General features: G+C 41.5%; 3 protein-coding genes across 5 annotated transcripts in view; 2 read left to right on the top strand and 1 right to left on the bottom strand.

The window, feature by feature from the left end:
• Nucleotides 1-77: 77 nt before the first annotated feature.
• Nucleotides 78-8346, top strand: sergef (secretion regulating guanine nucleotide exchange factor). The gene is made up of 11 exons (XM_058075161.2): nucleotides 78-143; nucleotides 397-535; nucleotides 1083-1235; nucleotides 1429-1523; nucleotides 2714-2774; nucleotides 2867-2980; nucleotides 3056-3118; nucleotides 3353-3511; nucleotides 3580-3731; nucleotides 4805-4841; nucleotides 6739-8346. The coding sequence occupies exons 1-11, from the start codon at nucleotides 102-104 to the stop codon at nucleotides 6945-6947; spliced, it is 1224 nt and encodes a 407-aa protein (XP_057931144.2). The 5' UTR covers nucleotides 78-101; the 3' UTR covers nucleotides 6948-8346.
• kcnc1b (potassium voltage-gated channel, Shaw-related subfamily, member 1b) overlaps nucleotides 7661-21009 on the bottom strand; it is a 15469-nt gene continuing 2120 nt past the window's right edge. Inside the window, exons 2-4 of one of the 3 annotated variants that reach the window (XM_058075143.2) lie at nucleotides 15749-16664; nucleotides 14346-14519; nucleotides 7661-11115 (exon numbers count right to left, since the gene is read on the bottom strand). In XM_058075143.2, the coding sequence (XP_057931126.2) occupies nucleotides 11006-11115; nucleotides 14346-14519; nucleotides 15749-16664 (1200 nt within the window). In that variant the 3' untranslated portion in view covers nucleotides 7661-11005. Of the gene's footprint in view, nucleotides 11116-11543; nucleotides 13449-14345; nucleotides 14520-15748; nucleotides 16665-21009 lie in introns of those variants that run through there. The other 2 variants (XM_058075142.2, XM_058075144.2) reach the window with 2 other exon arrangements.
• LOC131130966 (CD81 antigen-like) overlaps nucleotides 13472-21009 on the top strand; it is a 21999-nt gene continuing 14461 nt past the window's right edge. Inside the window, exon 1 of the mRNA XM_058075180.2 lies at nucleotides 13472-13689. The gene's annotated coding sequence lies outside the window, so the exon portion shown is untranslated. The remainder of the gene's footprint in view (nucleotides 13690-21009) is intronic.

Here is a 21009-nt window from a genome sequence, read left to right as displayed (position 1 = left end):
AGGTCATTTATTTCAGTCGCAACTATTGCAGAAGCCGCTTTAAACCCGACAGATTTTCACGACAGTGACGCGAACCAACCGACCGCAGTCATTTACGGCCCATGGAAACCAACCGGAGGTTGGAGTTTTGTTTACTCGCGTGGGTAAGAAGTTTGTGTCCTCACATTTATTGGATTAATCTGAAGTTAATTATGTTTTCCTCTTAGGTTTCATGCTTTCGATAACTTAAATGAATCTTGTGTTAGCTTAATATTAAATAGTTAGCTTGCTGAACTAGTTGCAGCTTCCAATTCCGACGCGGCGAAGAACTACCATCATATTCAAACATGTTATGTATATGTTTACGCATATATATAAATCTCACGACTGACAGTAAGTTACGAACATGTTTGTCAGGGGGCTAACAGTTACGGGCAGCATGGGCAAGGAGATGAGGAGGACCAGGCTGTCCCACGACTCTCGAACACGGCTCCTCTCCACGGAAGGACGGTCAGGACTGTCAATGGTGGCGGGGGACACACCGTGGTTCTCACCGGTACGTCACAGTTGTTTTAAAAACCATGTAAAAATGTAATTAAAATGTATTAACTAAAGCTTCTCCCTGCCAACAAATACGCTCAGCTCGATGTGACGTTGTTTGAATTGTCGGACTTCCCCTCCAGGCCAAACTAAATACTGCATGCTTTGACTAGCTGAGGAATCGCAATTTCACCAAATTATAGTCCACCTGGAACCACAAAAACTGTTTTACCACTAAATTGAAGGAAAAAAAACATGTATAGTTTCCTTAAGCATATTTTCATATTTATTTTTCTGTCTTCCTTGCAGAGTGACTAACCCCACTTATTTCCACCAGACAATTAGTCATGTTTCTTAAGCCTTTGCCACCATTAATGTCAATAAAAGTGTTATAACACATCGATTAGGTCCAGTTCCAGTGCCACTCTCCATATCGTTTCAGTTGCCATTGTTCCTTAGTGACAATGGAATCTCATGACTCACTTGTTCTAATGAGGACAAGTAGTATAGAAAAAGAATGAATGGATAAATGAGATGTTTTATTACAACGTTATTTTGTGCAGATGATGGAGAGGCGTTTGCATGTGGGCAAAATCACAGAGGCCAGCTGGGACTCGGTCACACTACCAACTGCTCAACACTTCAGCACTGCTCGGGCCTGAATCAGAGGGTCACAAATGTTTCCTGCGGATGGGATTTTACTCTTCTTCTCACTGGTGATTAACATTTACCATTTTACTCGAGACACACTGGACTCCTTTTTACTTATTTTTTTTATGTTTTCTACTAAAGATTAAGTCAGAATTACTTACTACTACTACCTTGAAAACTGTCAATAATTTGCTGAATATTTATTCATTTGACAGCCCTAATATATAAATGTATTGTTATTTTTCTTGTTACACACAGATAGTGGCAAATTGTTATCCTGTGGCTCCAATGTGTTTGGACAGCTTGGTATTGGTCACACGGTGAAACAGTCTGCAGAGCTGGTGCTTGTTCAGGTGAGACATAATGGATGCAACGCAATAAAGTTTTTCTGTAGCTCAACAGTGGCTTGTAATCTTTATTACATGCTTGCCTGTGCTCTTCTAAACCATCTGCCCACAGTGGGGGGGGGCGTAACATTCCCTTTACAGCCCCTCCCTTTGGAACTCACTTCCGCCACACATCTGTGACACTGCTTATTATATGACTGAAACATTTAAATGACCGTACTATTATCTTCAATTTGCATGTCGAAAATTACGTTAAAAAAGGAATTGCTTTGGACAAAATGAATGAAGATTGGATTTGGCAATGTAGACTAGTGGTTCAGAACTGGTTTGACTGTGGGATCCAGAATCACACTGTACTGACAAGTGCTGTGCACTGGTACAAAATAATTTAATGAACATTGAAGGAACTGTACATTTTTTATCAATAGGATAACTTAAAATTATTTGACTAAAAAGTCTGTAAAAGTCTTCATTACATGTGCCATGTACTGAACATGTTTAATCAGAGCAAATTGACTTGGAGTTGGATGAGAGATTAAATATCAGAAAGTCAAGAGGGTCTATTTAATGCCGCTCTTCAGCTATCCGGGAGGTACATTTCATAACAGAAAGAGCATTGCTACTGTACACCATCCCCAAGCCCGGGCCAATAGTTAAAACTGATAATTAATCACCTCTCTGTCCATTCTACTGTCACACCTCGGTGTTTGCATTGTGGGCAGAATTCTCCCATGCAGACAATTGTCTTTATTGTGCTCTTGGAGCGCCCGTGTCCCTCTTCTGCTCACTCTATCCCTCTAAAGCATGACATAGTCGCCCACACACCAGTCACACACACCTTGTGGTGTTGTAGCAAGCGAATAGCACACAAAACAATGCAAGGTGCATTCACAGATATCGGGTTATTTTTGTGACCCACCAGTCGAGAATCAGCAATGTAAACTATACCCATCCCTAATAAATGTACTAACTAACAAAACTGATGATTTTTATGTATTTATTTATTTAATTTTTTGTTGATTTTATTATTCTCAGAATAATGCAATGCAGTTATAGAACACTGAAAAGTACAAACCAAACAAATAATGTTTCTATCTTGTAAAGGCAGAATATATCATGGTTTGGTTAATTTGGTTATGTAGGTGTCCATTACGTCATAACCTTTAAGTATGATGATGATTATTTTTTGTTGTCAGGGTCTAAAGGAGCGTGTGGTCAGTGTAGCAGCAGGCCTCAGGCACTCACTTGCAGTCACAGGTACGTATGTACTGTATCTACAGGAAATACACTTCTCGTATTTTAAGTTGTCAGTGAATCCTGCACAACCTCATCCTCCATTCTGCTTCCAGACTCGAAATGTGTCTACCAGTGGGGGACAGGTCTCTACCGTCTTGCCAAAAGAGCACTCAGTCCCGACCCTGTTCCATCACACCTCAACACCAATGTTCCTTCACTGGTGCCAGGTTAGCAACTTTATTTTGACAAATACAGTATGAATGGGTGATGGTGATTAATTGGATTGTTTGGCTGTGTTGCAGGAATGGATCAGAAGATGGCACACTTTGTCACTGCAGGCTCAGCTCACTGCGTGTGTCTTACAGGTATCGCTCGTAGCATCGGGTGAAGAATAGAATATAGACCTTCAGAGTACATTAAACATCTAATACTTTTGAAATATTTTTCTTCACACAAGGTTTTATAGTTTGTGCTTATGAGCTGTTCATGCGCAACGTTGTCATACATCTCTTGATTCCGTCCTGTAATTAGTGGATTGGTGGCTCCTGATTACTGCTCTGCCAGATGAAGACTAATGGTCCTTCTGTTGTTACATACAGGAGACGGTGATTTATTTTTGTGGGGAAGTAACAAACATGGCCAGATCACTGCCACAGAGTCTTTCTTGTGCACTCCTACTCAACTGAAGTGCTCATCATTTGGTAGAGAGAAAGTAGTCAATGTGTGGAGTGGCTGGACTCACCTTGCTGCGCAAACAGGTAAAAACACTCCAACCTGTCCATGCCTGTCACATCTGCCGTAAATGACCAAAATAACATCTTTGCAGTGAGTGGGAGAGTGTTCACGTGGGGCAGAGGGGATTATGGACAGCTGGGCCGACCACTGACAAGTCCTCTGAATCGTGAGCACCAGTCTGCAGATGGTGAAAGCCAGACTCTCCTCCCTGCAGAGGTTAAAAGCCTCTGTGGAGCAACACAGGTGAGACTAATTTAATAGTAGCGGCTATAAGAAGGACAGGATTACATGTTAGGGTAAGCAACCTTTAAGGTAGTTTTAATCATGTGATACCTGGTAATTCCAGCAGGAGGAGCTGCTCACCCATAAATGGCAAAAGAAGGCAGCTGAAAGTAGTTTAGTATGAGGAGCACCACAGTTCACCTAGTGAGAGTGAGGCCCCTTCATGAAATACATCATCGTCTGTGCAATAAAAAAGCATGCACAATTTCCATTATCACCCAACCATTAATATCTTACCTACTCAGAGGTTTCTTCTCCCATCGGGGCCATTGTGGAAAATCATCAAAGGCCTGCAGCAGTTAACCTATAGTCTATATGGTGGCTGTATGAAAGGAGATGGTTGCTAATAAAGCAGATGTCAGGGACGGCCAAGGTCGAGGTGCAGATCATTCTTATCCAACATGCAGCAGTTGTTGCTGCAGCAGTGGCATATGTCAACGTGCCGTCACCTTGCGTGCGTAAAGGTAAAGGTGAAGATGGATTTGCTGAGTGGACAATGAATCTCCTTGCCTGCTCAGCCATGGTAGTCTCTCAGGACCTGGACTGTGTTGCGTGCACAACGCAGAGTCAATGTTTAGTTAGCTGTCATATTTTTTATGACGCATATGAGCATAACAGGTGGAGCAAATAATAACCTGTCATAGGGCTCAGATGCCACTTTTTTATGCTGAAACTGAAAAGGAAAGTAAGCAGCCCTATTAGAGACGAAGTATCTACATTATACTTTTATTGCATCAGCCAAAATATAGCAAAGCACTTAGACCTCTATGCGTAAGATTTATACATTGCTGGTCTGTGTCATTTTACAATTTCTGCAGTGGTGGAAAAATATTATTACACTTACACTTGTCCTGCTCATGAACTCCACGTGCAGCCCAGCAGCATTACTGACAAGCTGCTATTTTTGTCCCTAATTTGTAATCTTTTTGAGGTGAAACCATCAACAAATAAATTTGCTGTGCTTTTGGTGAACACATGTTTAGTGTAGGCTAACAGCATGAATTGTAAAGTTGTCTTTTTTTCCCCCCCTGCAGATTGCATGTGGATCTGAGCATAACCTTGCCATTGTTGGTAAGCAGTGTCCTTTAAGATATATTTCAAGATCTGAATTGATGGCTAATATTGTCCAATATATTACAGTAAAAATATAAGTATGAAAAAGTTATCCTTCTGGTAGCTTCAGAAGATTTCTGAGGTCAACTCATTGCTCTGTGGCCTTTGCAGAAGGAAGTAATTACAGCTCGCTAAGATGGGCGGGGGGATCACTGACAGATGCAATTATGCTAACAGGCCTGTAAATGAGCTGAATTAACCACACACAGATTTACTGGTGTGTTTTTCCAGTTGAATGTTTGAGAGCAATGTCCCTTTTCATCCGCATAAGCCCAATGACATTGTCACGAATTCCTGGACGAAAACCAACAAACCCTTTTTGAGCATTTGCACTTCCTCATCAAATATACAAAGCTACTTTTCTTCCATGCCAACTTGCAAGGTTAAACAAAAGAAGTCAAAATTTTCTCACATTAAAGTTTGAAAACTGGCCCAGTTCTTACAACAGCATGATTATAAATACTTCAGAGGAAGATGAAACAAAAGCAGATGCAGGCACATCTATAAACTTAATTGTGGACCTGTCATCAATGAGGAAGTAGTGAACAGGGACGCTCTGTCACAACTGTCACTGCTTACAAATATGTCGAGGAATGAGAAGGCAAGAACATGTAAAGGCAGCGCGCAAGTGAACCTCTCGCAGCCCAGTCTGCTGTGCCTCCCTCGTTTTTCCTCCTGCCGTGCCCACTTAGCACGGCGGCAGTGGCGGCGGCAGGAGCAATGAAATAGCAAAACAGGATTGGAAACGGAGACCTGAGTGCTGCTATTTCTGGTGCCGAAGTAGGTCAGGCGGAACGGTACCGAGAGCACTGCATGCTGTTTCTGGTATCTGCCTGCTTTACCTCTGCACATTTGCACCTGAGGAAGTGCTCCTCACCCTTATGGGGGTCAGATCGATGAGAGCTGCTCTGAATGTGATACTTTGTGTTCTTGACAAAAGAGTTTTCCCGTTCTCAGGCCTAATTGTCTGACAAGTCACAACAGCGGTAGTGTTAATTATTTGGGACATTTTAAGCAATCGATTAAGAAACCATTAAAAACAGGACGTGTTTGCAAGGGAAATGGCTTTTGGTTTTAGCGTCTTGATTTCAATTCCTTTTTTGTTGTCCAGAAAGTGCAGCACTTTGTTGCCATGGAAACACTGATGTGCGGTATACTCCTGTCAGTGGGTCCATGAATAAAGCACAGCGGCCAAATAAGGCTCCCTCTCCCCTGGTGAACATAATGCTTCAAAACAGGAAATTCATTTATAGATTAGCACTGACATCTTACTCAATCCGGTCCATCATTATGAAGGCTTTGTTGCATGTTTGTAATGCATTCACCATTGCTGGCAGAGTGTCACACTGACATAAGCTTGCTGGCATGACATCTTGGTCTCCTCGCTAGCAAAAGCATATGTTTCGGTATCTACGTCCAAGTCTTTGACACCTCGCAATTACCAGAGCACAGAAGAAGAAGAGTCTAAATGAAATGGATGAAAAGACAAAAGCAGGAAAGACACACAACAGCCAGATAGGGAAAGCTCGAGGATGTGTTACCCTTGAGAAAGCAAGCTCGCTTCTGTTGCCATGGCGATGGAGCCTGTTAGGTAACTGTGTTGCCATGGCACGTGTCTCCTCAGTGATGCAGCCCTGACCACACCCACTAACAAGCTCTCCAGCTGTGAAGAGCAAGGAAGCTTTATTGCTGTCCGACTGTCAAAGTCACTGTGTGTATTTTCAGATGTCCTTTCTTTTCTTTGCAACACACCCACCACCCCAAGACTGCTAATATTAGCTCACACGTTTAGGAGAGGGCTTCGCAGTGCTGTGTTCTCTCGGCTCCACTGACCCATGACCCCTCTCCTCCTCAGGGGGGCATTTGCTTTCCTGGGGCTGGAACGAACACGGAATGAGTGGAGATGGTTCACTGGCTGACGTCTTGGAGCCGCAGCTCCTTCCCGGTATCACACCTTTTCTCATTGGCTGCGGGGCAGGACATTCTATGGCAGTGTGCGCGGGAAAGACGTCTAAAGACCACTCTGCACACATTCCACTGACATTGGACACAGCATGCAACTAAGTCTAGAGCAGAATTTCTAAAATGGAATTATGTTATGAATGAACACACATTTGACTGATTTACCTTTCTGCTTAGCACCTGTTGAGGAGTATTATGCAACAACTTTCACCATCCAATCGGCCACGGTATCTTTTGGTAGTTAAGTGGCGAAAGCCTGTGTATGTCATAAATACCTAGATATGTGCGGATGTGACTTATTTCTGGTGTGGACAGAGGCCATCACTTCTGTGGCCTGTCCATCACTTTGATTGCCATAATGGTGGGCAATAGTTTTACAGGACATGGTCATCCCTACACCTCCCGCCATGTTGGCCCGCCTGAATGACGGAAGTCGTTAAGGCTGCTGCCGCAACTCCGTCTTCCCATGTCAGAGCTTTTATGACCGTGATCTTGAACGTTGGGAGGCGCTGATGCCCATACTTCATAGCAGCTATGTGTGTCACAGTGTGATTTACGGATTACACATAAATATTTCTTTACCATAACTTGTCACGTGTACTTAAAGAATGTCATATTGGCACCTCTTTTTGATTCAGTCAATTAATTCCTGGCCCATCTTGCATATTTATGAGCTGTGTAGGCATCGGCAGTGCAGTACCTGGGCTACATGTGCAGGTCAAGGGCAGTGGGCGGGATTAGCATTGCGCATGCTTAATGCTTGAATTATATGTACGGTATGTATTTATTCTTCTTTTATTTAAAACTCACTGAAGCAATTATAACATACTTTTCATAACATCGGCACTAATGATAATGATGTTAAATTAAAGTTTTTTTTTACCAAGAAAAATAAACCTCTTGAAAATGTTCATCTCTGTGTTTGTTAAATTTTATTTAACACTATTTAATGGACAGGTCTGAACTGTATTGTTCAGAAAAGACACCAAAAAATCCCTAATCAACAAACCAGTCAAAACTACCACCAAACACCCTACTAAGAGAACTAGCCACAAAATGGACAGTGTTCAAAACACACGCACTCACTCTTAAATGTCACTAAAAGTCACACATTTAGTTGCCTCTCATATGTTGTACCTGTTTTAATGACTTTTTTTTATAGTATTTGATATTGTGTCAGTGACTAGCACACAGTTCCCAGTGGTTCGTTGGCAGTGTGTTTGCAGTTGTTTGTTAAAAAAAGTTGGTCCCTTTCACACTAACTTTTCCACACAAACAGTCAAAGCTGCACTTGGCAGCAACATGGCTATCATGGATGTTTTCTACTCATAATGCTCAGTGACTGCCTTTTCTTTTGGAACCACACTGGGGTTCTTTAACAATAGATGTAAAATTGACATCCTGTAAAATGCCAGATTTATGCGTGACAAAAAATACACCAGCATTGCAATTTTTACTTTTAACTACTGCTACAACTTAATTACTTACTCAATTGAAAAACTATGTGTAATTATGAAACAAATATCTCTCTTCACCACTCCATTTGATGGCAGTATAATTTTGGGGTTATTCATCCAAATCATTCATTCATTTTCTACCGCTTATCCTCACCAGGGTCGCGGGGGTGCTGGAGCCTATCCCAGCTGTCTTTTGGCGAGACAGACACATATAGGCAAACAACCATTCACACTCACATTCATACCTACGGACAATTTGGAGTCACCAATTAACCTAGCATGTTTTTAGAAACCGGAATACCCGGAGAAAACCCACACATGCACGGGGAGAACATGCAAACTCCACTGGCAGAGATGGCCGAGGGTGGAATTGAACCCTGGTCTCCAAGCCGTGAGGTCTGCGCGCAAACCACTAGACCGCCATGCAGCCTCATTCAAATCAATAAAATGAAATTGATGTATTGAATACCACAACACATACTATTGAAAATCTAGCTGAAGAGACCATGTACATGGCGATGCCCTCAAAATCTGACAGATTTGTGGCATTCCTGTAAAGATAAAGCTATTCCAAAGTCAAAACGTGACGTGCGAATAGTCTCCTAATTAGGCATTCCATCCAAGGCATTCCCAGGCCAGCTGTGAGCCATAATCCCTCCAGCGTGTTCTCTGTCTGCCCTGAGGCCTTCTCCCAGTTGGGCATGCCCAGAACACCTCACCAGGGAGGCATCCGGACTAGTTGCCCAAGCCACAACAATGGTCTCCTCTTGATGTGAAGGAGCAGCGGCTCTATTCTTAGGGTGAGACCAGCTACCCTACGGAGGAAAGTCATTTCAGCCACTCTTATCCATGATCTTGTTCTTTCGGTCACGATCCAAAGCTCATAACCAAAGTTGAGGGTGGGAACGTAGATCAACCGTTAAATTGAGAGCTCTGCCTTCCGGCTCAACTCTCTCTTCACCACGATGGTCCGGTACAGCGACATCACGCTCCAATGTCCAAAGACCCCGAGATACTTCAACTTGGGACAGGACCACACTCCCACCAGGAGGGTGCAATCCACCCCTTTTCAACTGTGAACCATGAAGTTCTTAGTTGAGAACCGAGTCTCATCTCAAGCTTCACACTCGGATTCAAACTGCTCCAGTAAACGCTGAAGGGCACAGCTCGATGAGGCCTTTGGTAGAACATCGTCTGAAGAGCTAGAGATGAGATCCTAAGGACTCCAAACAGGACTCCCTCAACACTGTGCCTGGAAATTCTGTCCATTAAAAATTAGGAACAGAATTGGTGAGAAAGGCCAGCCTTGGCGGTGACCAACGTTTACTAGAAACAGACTCGACTTACTGCTGGCAATGCAAACCAAACTCCTGCTCTGGTCATACAAGGACCGAATGGCACGTCGTGGCACACCAACGATCCCGTACGCCCGTAGCACTCCCCACAGGAACCCACCAGTTCCGCCACATTTTAAGCTTTTATCATTAACTGCATCTGGTTTTTTGGTGTATATTTTAACATAGAAACCTGGCATTTTACTTTGTCAACTTATATCCACTATATCTGTGTGCCTTTTGTACACTGTGTTGCTGGTTGTCTATCGAAAGTCTGTTGGTAACTGACTGACTGACTCATTTAGAGTTTCGGAATTTCTACAGTGGAACCTCGGTTTTCGTACGCCCTGTTTTTTGTATGATTTGCAGGTTTTCACTGAAAATTATTGCCATAAATATTTCTGTTTTGGTGCACTCTCAAACTGTGCGCCTAACAACCTAGGTTGTTATATAATTCTGTTATGTTTTATAGCAGTTTTTGGGTGTAGACTTTTTATGTCTGAGATGGTAAATTAAAGGGATCTGAATGGACTCCTTGGATTGACATTGTTTCTTATGGGAAAACTAGATTTGGTTTCCGTGTGGCCTTCTGCAAACCGATCAATGACGAAAAGCGAGGCTCTGCTGTATTTATTTCGTTGTCCTAGACTACTGTTTTTAGAAATGTGCATAAAAGAGGCACTTGTCCAGTATTGTGTGTACAGTGTTTTGGCATCAGTCATTTTGCGCTTAAGGAGATAATAATATTGCAAGTTCTACTTGATTGTCAACTGAAAAAAGCACTGCTAAGCGATACTTCTTAACTATGGGGGCAATTAAAAAAACTTCACCTAGTTAAAATATGTTAAGCCTACTGTATTACTACTTAGTGTATGAGTTCATAACAGCACATTTGACCACTGAATACCTCATTGACACAAAGTAATACTGGTGTTCAAGTATTTTTTTGTGGATGCTCAAAACATCAAAAGAATGTTAAAAGTTCAGTGGTGCAAAAAAGTGCAAAAGTCTCCAAAGAGGTGAGCATGAGAGTGCAAAAAGTGTTTCCAGCTGTTTGACGTTGACTTAAAATCGAAGCAACCTTTTTTTTTTTTCTTATGACACAACACACAAATATTTGATGATCACTCAAAAACATTGGTACACACAACTTCAGCACACACAAAAAAAGCATATTTACAACACCAAAAATATAGGCACACAAATTACATCACAGTAACCAGTCACAGATACTGAGCTACATAAGGCTTTGACAACAAAACGTCCTCAGTGCTACATCTATGCTGAGCTAGTGTAGTGATGTACAGGTTGCCACTGTCACACCCATTTAAAAGTACTAAATAATACACACAACAATGCTACAGCACTATCAGGTAGGTGACGGGCCATTATGGGTCATACACATAGTGGTTGGTACACCATGGTTCATAACACAAACTGACTCAGTTGGTTCTCTTCTCCGGTGCTGTCGCTGGGTCTCTATAAACATATAAAAAAAAAACAATAACAAAAATAAATTATTACACCAAGTATGTTTTATGTAGGAATTGATGGTAATGGCTGATACCTCTGCAGGGCAGGGAGGTGGAATGAGACTTGAAGGGTTAAATAAAATGTGCTCCGTTAGTCTCTCATGGTAAAGGCAGGTTTACCATGTGTTTTCCCATGCGTATGGCCAAGGCGTCAGACAAACACGATTGTCTGGTTGGACTCGGAGTCTGTTAATAAACATGCCCGGTCATGCGGCCTTTCAGGGGTTGAGATCCACATTTCAGTCATCGTCATGCGGATGTTTTATGTCATGCTCTCACCGTCACCGTTATTCTTGAATACCCAATACACAAGTATCAACACAAAGGGAAAGATGTGTATGCATGTGCTGTTGAATAAAAATGGAGTCTAAACACTCATTGAGTATAAAATTTATTTCATGCAAGGACTTATATTTACATATTTGATTTGAATACTTTTCTGTTGCATAAATGTAAAATACATGCATTTACCTTTCCCCAAGAAGACCCACATCTCATCTTGTTTTGTATGTTTTTTTTCCACCTGCATTTCTTCACATCAAATCTTCACAATTTTTTTTCTGAATATATATATATATATATATATATATAAAACGTCCATTAATCACCACAAGAGACATGACTTGAAATGTAAAACTATTCGGAATGAATATACTCATGTACTTAAATCTTATAGAAATTTGTGACATTTGTGATTAGTCAACATAAAATCTGTTAAAGTGCCTTGAAAAAAATTGTGCATAATTATCGGGACAGTATCAATACAGCAGTATTGATATTTATGAATCATGAATACAGGCTGAAACTTGATATATATTATATATTTCTTAGATTGGCCCTTGGTTTATATTTTGTGCTTCGTTATACAAAAATGTTTTCGATTAATCTTAGTCTGTAACAACCAAAAGGTGCGATGACCTTTTATAAAAAGAAGTCATGAGCAGCTTTTAAATGCACTGATGCTACAACAGTGTTGTATTGTGTCAAAATATTTTTCTTTAACATGACCGCCCCTGATTTGAAGGCACAATTGTTTGTAATTCTTGTCTAAACGTCTGCATCTTAGCCATAATAGCAGTTGCAGCCGACTACTGTTAAAAAAATTCTAACTACCAGTGGATTATAGTTGTTAAAAAATAAAAATATATGTCTTTACCAGCATAAGTTGGCTTTGTGCCAACTAGTTCAAGTTCAATGTTTTTTTTTTAAATTGGCCCCAGTCAAATGAATACATGAAAGTATGAATAAATATATGAATTTGGGGAAAGGCAAAGAATGGCAGCTACATAAAAATCTCTGCTGTGACTGAGTCTCTTATAAAGCTGTCTCAAATATGCATAAAAATGGCAAAGCGTAGATGCTTTTGAGAAGAAAACGTTTTTACATGTACTGCAATACAGTTAGCTTCTTGTCGAACATAATTTCTCATGCACTTCATGCAAAGGAACAAACAAGTTTAGTTCTGTTGACATTAGTTATATTCATCACTAGCATCATAGGAATTGTCATCATCTCCATAGTGTATTTCAATGCATCATCTTGCTGCAATCCCCCCCCCTAACCCATGTCCCGTTTTTATGTGGCCACTCTGATAACATTGGCAGGTTTGCTCTTTCAGAATTCGAACGTCTGTACTTTGCAACATACATAGCACTTAAGAGGAGTTCCCTTAACAGCTGGCAATGGTACATGTTGGATATGTGTTTTAAATGTCCAGCATATTATTACATCTTATGAAAGTTTCTTCTTTCACAGAATTGTCAAAAGCAGATGAGATTAGAAAAATTATGAGATCAAAAGCAACAGAGCAACAGGCAATGACGTCAACATAGGGAAAAAGAGGTGCGGGTTAGCCTGAAGTAGAACAGTGCTTTGTCTGAAAGTGAGGAGACCCATGCACGAGTGGCATCTCACCGATGTGACTTCTAGTCTATAAGGATATGATGACACCCCCAAGGAGAACACTTGGGAAGCGTTAGAAACAGTTGAGATACAATTTTCCAGGAAAAGGAAAATAAAAATGAGAAAGCAGAAAGCAAAGGCAAAACCAAAACAGGAAATATACGAGGAAGTGGACCGGCCTTCCAATGGCATTGTATCTGCTACTCAACCATGCTACATAATGGATGGGATGGGAGAATGTGAGTGCTGCATTAGACAGGGTGGGCTGCAGGGCAGGGCGGACACTGAGGACACTCCAGAGGCATCCCCGCTCATGCCAGACATGCTGTTAAGGCTCCAAGGCTTTTCATAACCTTCAGTTGAAAAACAGAGAACGTTCTGAGTACACTGCAGCACTGGATCCATGACATGACTGTTTTTTTTTTGTTTGTTTTTTTTTTTTTGTGCTCCTCGTCGGTAATACTACACCTGTTGCTTTCTTGTTTTTGTCTCCAAAGAAACAGGTCAACACAGACTTCAGACATGTCAGATTTTCTCCATGCATTGAGTGCATCCGGAGTACAAGAGCATGCACCGGGTGGTACTGGAATGGTTTGGAGTAGAACACTAGGCACCGAAGGTAGGGAATGTCGTCATGTAGCTACTGCTGGAAAATTCACTGCTACAAAATCATGTAGCATTCTTCGGAATGTTTTGTGTAAACAATATAATAATAATAATAGTAGTCAGGCTTGGGCCGGCTTAAAAATCCAAATTGTGTTATACTCCTTCACCATACTGATAGCACCCATCAGCAAGACACTTCATGCACCATTATGGCCAAGAGCAATGTAATCAAAGTCAGGATCCCATGTAATAATTATCATTAAAGCACATATACATACATAGTACACACTTAGCACATCAATATATACTTAAGCATGTAAGACAACATATATAAATCTTCAAAATAGTTTTTTTTTTCTTACTGGTAAATAAATAGGGGTATTACATTATGCATGGTATCAAAAAATATATTATGATGTGACATTTGTGGTGATTGTGCTTGGCCTTAACTTGGAATATGTACAATTCCCGAGAGAATGATTGAAGAGAAGCAGCTGCTGTGAAGATGTGTGGCATTATGAGGTTTGCAGTTGTGTGTTTTTTCTGAGTGTGTTCCTCTGAGGTGTAACACTCATGGGGAAAAATATGGAGGAGAAAAATGGAGCGTGTCCCTGTCTATAGCGTGTCAGTATCTTACGGGGGCCTGTGATTGGCTGTTACTGTACATACCCCTCCTCACTCTGCCCCCTGTGTGGTTGGGCCGCTCGGCCGTGGTGACCAGGAAGCAAGGCCGCTCTCTTTCGCTGGGGCTGAAGATTTCCTCTGGAGATATGGCCTGGTCTATGTGAGGGCAGTCTTCATTGGCAAGGGCGGCGTTGGCAGCCTCACCGTTCAGCTTGGAATCTGTCAAAAACAAACAAACAAAAAGAGAACATACGATGGAAACAAATCTGGAGTTATATACCAGCATTTTTAATATCTAAAGTTGTATATTTACTTGGGATTTTTCAACTGGGGCTTTATGCTGTCGATAGCAATCCCGATAATCCATGAGCAAAATAATCGAAATACCAAATACCAATACCGATCACATACATGCAGTGTAAATGTTTACATAAATGTACTACTTGCTATATTAGGGGTCAGCAAGGTTTTTTCTTGTGAGACCTACTTTCACAAAATGAAAATAGCTACTCATTTTTATTTTCATAGCTTATTTCAAGCCAAACAAAGCAAATATGGGTGTTTTATCAGAACATTAACAAAATCCTGGTATTCACAACTCACCTTTTGTATTTCACAATGCATTTCTTTCAAGATTATTTCCTGAAAACCTGAATGAAAAGCAAGTTTGCCCGCCTCTGCTGGGCCCCTCCAGCCCAATCCGCTGCCTTCTGAACCGCAGATGCAGCTGACTCCCTCTTCTGTGCCCTGGGCATCCCAGAGAGGAGACAAAATATGCCCACACTTGCAAGTACAGCAGTTTGGGACCAGGGCTTTAGATCACATTGTGAGCCTCAAACTCACTGTGCCCAAATGCAGCACCATTTCAAACCGCGACCCCGGTGAGATATTTTTTGAGGCACGTTTTGCAGGGTGCAAAACTTATATCGCTCTCACAAAGACAGGAAGTCCCACACACGGCAGACTTGCTTATTCTGAATGCTGCAGATGGGGCGGAGCTGGTCGGCAGAGTATGGGCCGATATCGATACTGGGCTTTTTCACTGATGTCAGCCTATGTCAATCTATCAGCGCACCCCTAGTATTTACCAAGTGCATGGGGTATTTCATGATTGTTTGTTAGTTACCATAATGTCCTCATATAGTGGCTATCTCTTTAAAAGGTGCTGTTTCCCAATTAGTTGCCCGCCCCCCCTTCCATTCAGAGTGTGATATGCTTTAATTCGATTAATAAATTAAAATAAATTAAAATACATGTATTTTCTTGATCATTTGCTGGGATAGTCTGCTGTTGAATCTCATGCCTGACTCATCAGCTGACTGAAGTGTGGGAACAGATAAACAGGGAAACAGCTGAATCGTGATGTGTGTTTCTTCAGGCCGTCAAACCAACAATGAATCACCAAGATATCGGAATGTATCAGTTATATTTAAAGTGATTTGTCCTACCTTGAAACTTTATCTCAAAAACGTCGTCGTGGGCGATAGGGCTCTGATGTTGTGAGCTGATACTTGATTTACAGAAGTTTGGAGAACCAGGTTGGGGCGCCCGTGGGATGTGCCTGTTTTTTTTCTTTGGTAGTTTCTGTTTTGCCATGGCCAGGGAGTAATACATTCCAAAGTTGTTGACAATCACAGGGACTGGCATGGCGATGGTCAGGACACCTGCCAAGGCGCACAAGGCTCCCACCAGCATACCGGAGGTGGTCTGCGGGTACATGTCGCCATAGCCAAGGGTCGTCATGGTCACCACAGCCCACCAGAATCCGATCGGGATGTTCTTGAACTGCGTGTGCTCACTGGCTCTAGGGTCGTTGGGGTTAGCGCCGATGCGTTCTGCATAATATATCATAGTGGCAAAGATTAGGACACCCAGGGCGAGGAAGATGATGAGGAGAAGGAACTCGTTGGTGCTGGCTCTCAGTGTGTGACCCAGCACCCTCAGTCCTACAAAGTGGCGAGTGAGCTTGAAGATACGCAGGATCCTTACAAAACGGACCACTCTCAGGAAACCCAATACATCCTTAGCTGCCTTAGAAGAGAGCCCGCTGAGGCCCACCTCCAGGTAGAAAGGCAGGATGGCCACAAAGTCGATGATGTTCAGGGCGTTACGTATGAAGTCAAATTTGTTTGGGCAGAAAGTTATTCGCATTAGGAACTCAAAAGTGAACCACACCACGCAAACGCCTTCAATGTAGGTGAGGTAGGGTGCCGTCTCGGGCTCCTGGTAGGTGTGCTCCACCGTGATGTTGTCCACCAGTTCCACCTCAGTGCGGTTGATGATGGGGTTGAAAGCCTCGTGGGTTTCCAGACAGAACGTGGTGATTGACACCAGGATAAAGAACAGCGAGGCCAGAGCCACCCACTGGTCGGTGTGAAGAAGGCAATGCATGGGTGGGGGGGGGATGAAATGAAGGAGTGAAAAAGGACAAAGAGGAGAGTGAGCACAGTAATACACATAATGTAGTTAAGCCCAAGCAGCCTTTCTTAGCCATGCAATTTCATCTGAGACAACGGCCTCGGCTTTAACAGTGACAGTTGTGTGCTCTGCGTCTTGATTCCAAAGTACCATTAAAACGGGAACAATCAATGAGAACTCAACGCTCTCCCCTCCTCTTTTCTCTCTGGTCTATCTCAAGGTCATGACTTTCATAGAAAATTACCGAAGCAGCAGCAACAGCATTAATTTCGCCTCCTGTGACCACATGTAAAACTGGGGCTCTTCCCTTTAGGACCATTTTTATAGCAGGTCTTTCCTCACTCAAGGTCACATTGACCAGATGATCATCTCTTGGGAATCATAGGAGGCTGAGACTCATTAAGAAGAGGTCCCTTTTTTTTATGAGAAACCTGATGGCTGTAGAGTACTTTGCTTTTTCATAGGCATTGATCCAGTGATCGCATTTCATCACATTTAGCCAGATATTTCTGATTCTTACATGGGTGTAACTGATACAGTATGCTCTTCTGGGTATTGATTGGAACCATGTCCTTGTGCTCTCCTCTGATCATACTGGATTACAGTATGTGTTACCACGCCTGCAAGTGGGGAAAAAAGCTGGAAATGTGCCACGAGCAGATCAAAGTCAAAGCTCAGAGAAAAAAGGCTGGGGGAAAATGTGTTATCACTCTCCGTATGAACTCGCCTAATGTGTATCAATTTGGATCCAGTGAGTGAACGTGAGCTCTCAGGCTAAAACACAGCCTTGTAAAGAGGCTAGGTAGAGTAATGAATGAATCGGGGAGGTCCATTCATGCAAGCTGAGATGGAAAACAGGCCCTCATTATGACATGTCATCAATGATAATTCTTTGAATTGTGCTGAGGAAATCGCTGCCATTTATGAACCCCTGCTTCCTATCCATGTAAACCAGGGGTCTCAAACACAACAATGTGGCCCGCAGGACACTAGTGTGAGGCCCCCGCCTTGATATGAAAGTTTAATGTTAGTGCGGCCCGCGCAAGTTTGATATGGATGCTGTATGGTATCATGTACCCAGAAAAAAAATATTACGTTTGATTAATGTTCATGTTAAAGGTTAAATAACTGTTAATAGTTATCCTCCCTATGCGTGTGGAAGTGGTATGTTTTTGGCTATTTAAGTTCAAAGGAAATAACTTGAAGGCTACCGTTTAGGTCACTAGCTCTCTTGTTTGCGAGTTAGCATGTGTCTCAAGACCCTGCAGTTGCGCAATATGTTGTAAATAAAAAGAGTATAAATGTGACTATAGTCGTGTTTTGTCATGTCTACAGGGCTCTAATAATGCTTTGTTAATTTTAATCTGAAAAAAAATATTTGTCTACCCACCAACTATATGTGGTTTCTTAAGTTTTTATTATTTGCCGTTTTATTATTATTATAATATTTATTACTGATTGATTGATTTTCTTTATTCTTGATTTGTTTATTTATTTTTCATCTTATTTTGTGTAGAAAAATAAAAAGTAAGATATTTGAGAACAGTGGAATGTTTTATAAGAGCTTTTCTTGTAGAAAATCGGAACCAAAGCAAAGTTTATTCATTTTTCTGTTTTTAATAAATACGTTTTTTGTTTTTAAAACCTGATATGACCCAGTCTCACCCAGACCCTAGCTCCAGTGGTCCCCAAGTAAATTGAGTTTGAGACCCCTGATGTAAACCCTGTTGTTTTTTCTTCAGTGACACAACATCACTGTTTACGATATTGTTATCAAACTAAACATAGGTGCTCTCATACCTGGATGTATCTGACTTCATTTAGATAATAGATATTTAGATCAAATTCCCATAACTGAAAACAAACAAAAAAAATCCTTCTTCCCAGTGTACTCAAACTCATATTTCTCAGTGTCAGTACCTCTAAGACAGATTCTGACTGCAGGGGATAAAAGAGAAGATTTTTACCTTTCAAAAGAGCTCAAAGCAATATCTGTAATCCACATCAAAGACTGTTTACATTAACTTTGGGTATGACTCTTTTAGGGTTTTTTTTAGAAGTCCAACAATCCCAGAATGCTAAGAAGGGGTTATTCAATCAATTCCACACAATTGACAGGATTGATTATTTTGCCCACCAAAATGAAATACGGACAACTTGGCACTATATTACGCCTCTGCAAGCCGTGTGCACGTACACAAACTCGCACAACCACGCATTCAGAGAGCACTGCAGCAACAAACACACGTAACAGAGCTGCTGAAATATAACAAAAGATTCTACTACATTTTCTCATAATATTAAATATTATTTTCATCTAATTCATCTGAACAACATCAAAATAATCTCAAAAATCACATTTAATTCACATGATAACCTCTAACCTCTCTATTGTCTATATTTAAAAGTCAAATTCATGATCAAGCATATAATCATCCAGGTATAAAATGGCACACTAATGAGCCCGGTCATGTTCAGTTTGATTACAAACATTGAGGTACTAACACTGTGCGTGGCAATTGTGTTGTTGTGTTGTATTGCATAACACTGTGGTATGTTCCGCCCCCTCTATATAGTGCGTTATGTGCAAAATAACACCCAGCAATACAATCACAGTACGATACATTACAAAACTACAACCTCAACAAAGCAATTGAAGCCATGCAGCCAAGTGATAATGTGATTGCTTTCGTTTTTCTAATGCCCTTGTTTGCATAACTTCAATCACGGTAGTCAGAAATGGCGCACAACTTAATAAGAATTATTAGCGTTGTCCATCTTTAAAGCATCTTTGTCTTTTAGGCTACCAAACCACCAAGTTGTAACATGTGGAAGTGATTTAGCCATGTGAATAGACTGAGTCGTTATTGATTCATACGTGTAAATTGGAGCCCCAAGCTGTTATTTATGGTCATTATGAGTTCACCGAGCATTAGCATGATGAAGCCTAGTCCTTGTGAATAACAGTAGGACTTGTTTGGGCCTGTGAACAATCGCACTGCCTACTGCATGATACAGTATGTCTCAGTGACACTTAGGGACAGTGTGAGCATTGTGGGCGTGTGTGATAGGTGAACATGATGTGATCCTTATTGGTTTACTCTCTCTGTTGCTTCTGCTGATGTGCTGTGACAAGTCTTTTTCCACTGATATATCCACTGTGAATAGAGTCTGTAATTAACTCTGGGGCTCACTTCTAATTAATTTTCTTGCTTGTCTTAGTGGAGCTTTGTCAGTCCTCGCTCTGCTTTTGTCGAAACGAGAAGACGTTGTGCACATCCCTGAAGGTGACACTTGAAAGAAGATGCCTATGTGGCTTTAAAGTGCTGTGTTTGCTATAAGAGTGAGAAGTTGCCAGTAGAGTTGGCTCTTGCTGGACGGGGTGGCCTGATCCTGATAATCAGGATGCTGCAGCTGCTAAAGCAGCATGCAGCACAGCATGCTTCAGAGGGGGAACACTTGTGGAAAAAAAAACCCAAACATCTGAAGGTGTAAAGTCATTGTCAGTGTTTAGAGGGTAGCTTTATTCAAATGGGGGAAAAAAAGGCCAAAAGCAAGCACCAAAAATGTACGATAACCTCCAACAACAACCTGGTTTTGTCTGGAAGCTGGCCACTCAAATGTTGCTGGTGCCAAAGACCTGCTTTCCTAATGTGTTGTTGACCCATTTAGCCCATCTACCCAGGGATCCTTGTACCCTGGAAATATCAATCTGATATCCTAAGCTGCACAAACCGGTGGACAAGTGGTTAGCATGTATGCCACTCTTTTTGGCATCTCTTTTTGGAGTTTGCATATTTTCCCTTGTGCATGTTTTTCCCGGTTTCCGACAAAAATTCTAATAACATACATGTTAGGTTATCTGGCGACTCCATATTAACACTAAATTGTATAAATATGAGCATGTGCACTGCGACTGACCTTTCACCTCAGGTCAGCTGGGGTAGGCTCCAGCATACTAAAACGGCATAGAAAATGGATGGATTTTCATAGTGTATTTGTATTTGATTTGTATGCCGAGTTTTTTTTAACAGTCTAGTTTGGAGTTGCCCCCCCCTTCTTCACCCCCCCTTCATGCGAATTTCCCCACTGAGGGACGAATAAAGGCATATCTTATCTTATCTTATAGTGTAGCCATTCAGTTGCTTGCCTAAATATACTTTATGTTCAACTATGATGAAAATCAACACTATTGTTTTCAAATCAGAATTGTAATGGGGTGGCAGAATAGTGTTCTGATCTCCTGTTTCTATACTGAGCATATTGAGTCTTTGTGGCTGGATCTTAACTT

This window comes from Doryrhamphus excisus, linkage group LG1, assembly GCF_037039965.1.
Source record: "Doryrhamphus excisus strain RoL-2023G ecotype Guam linkage group LG1, RoL_Dexc_Guam_v1.1, whole genome shotgun sequence".
Lineage (NCBI taxonomy): Eukaryota > Metazoa > Chordata > Actinopteri > Syngnathiformes > Syngnathidae > Doryrhamphus > Doryrhamphus excisus.
This window is presented reverse-complemented; position numbering and strand designations above follow the sequence as displayed.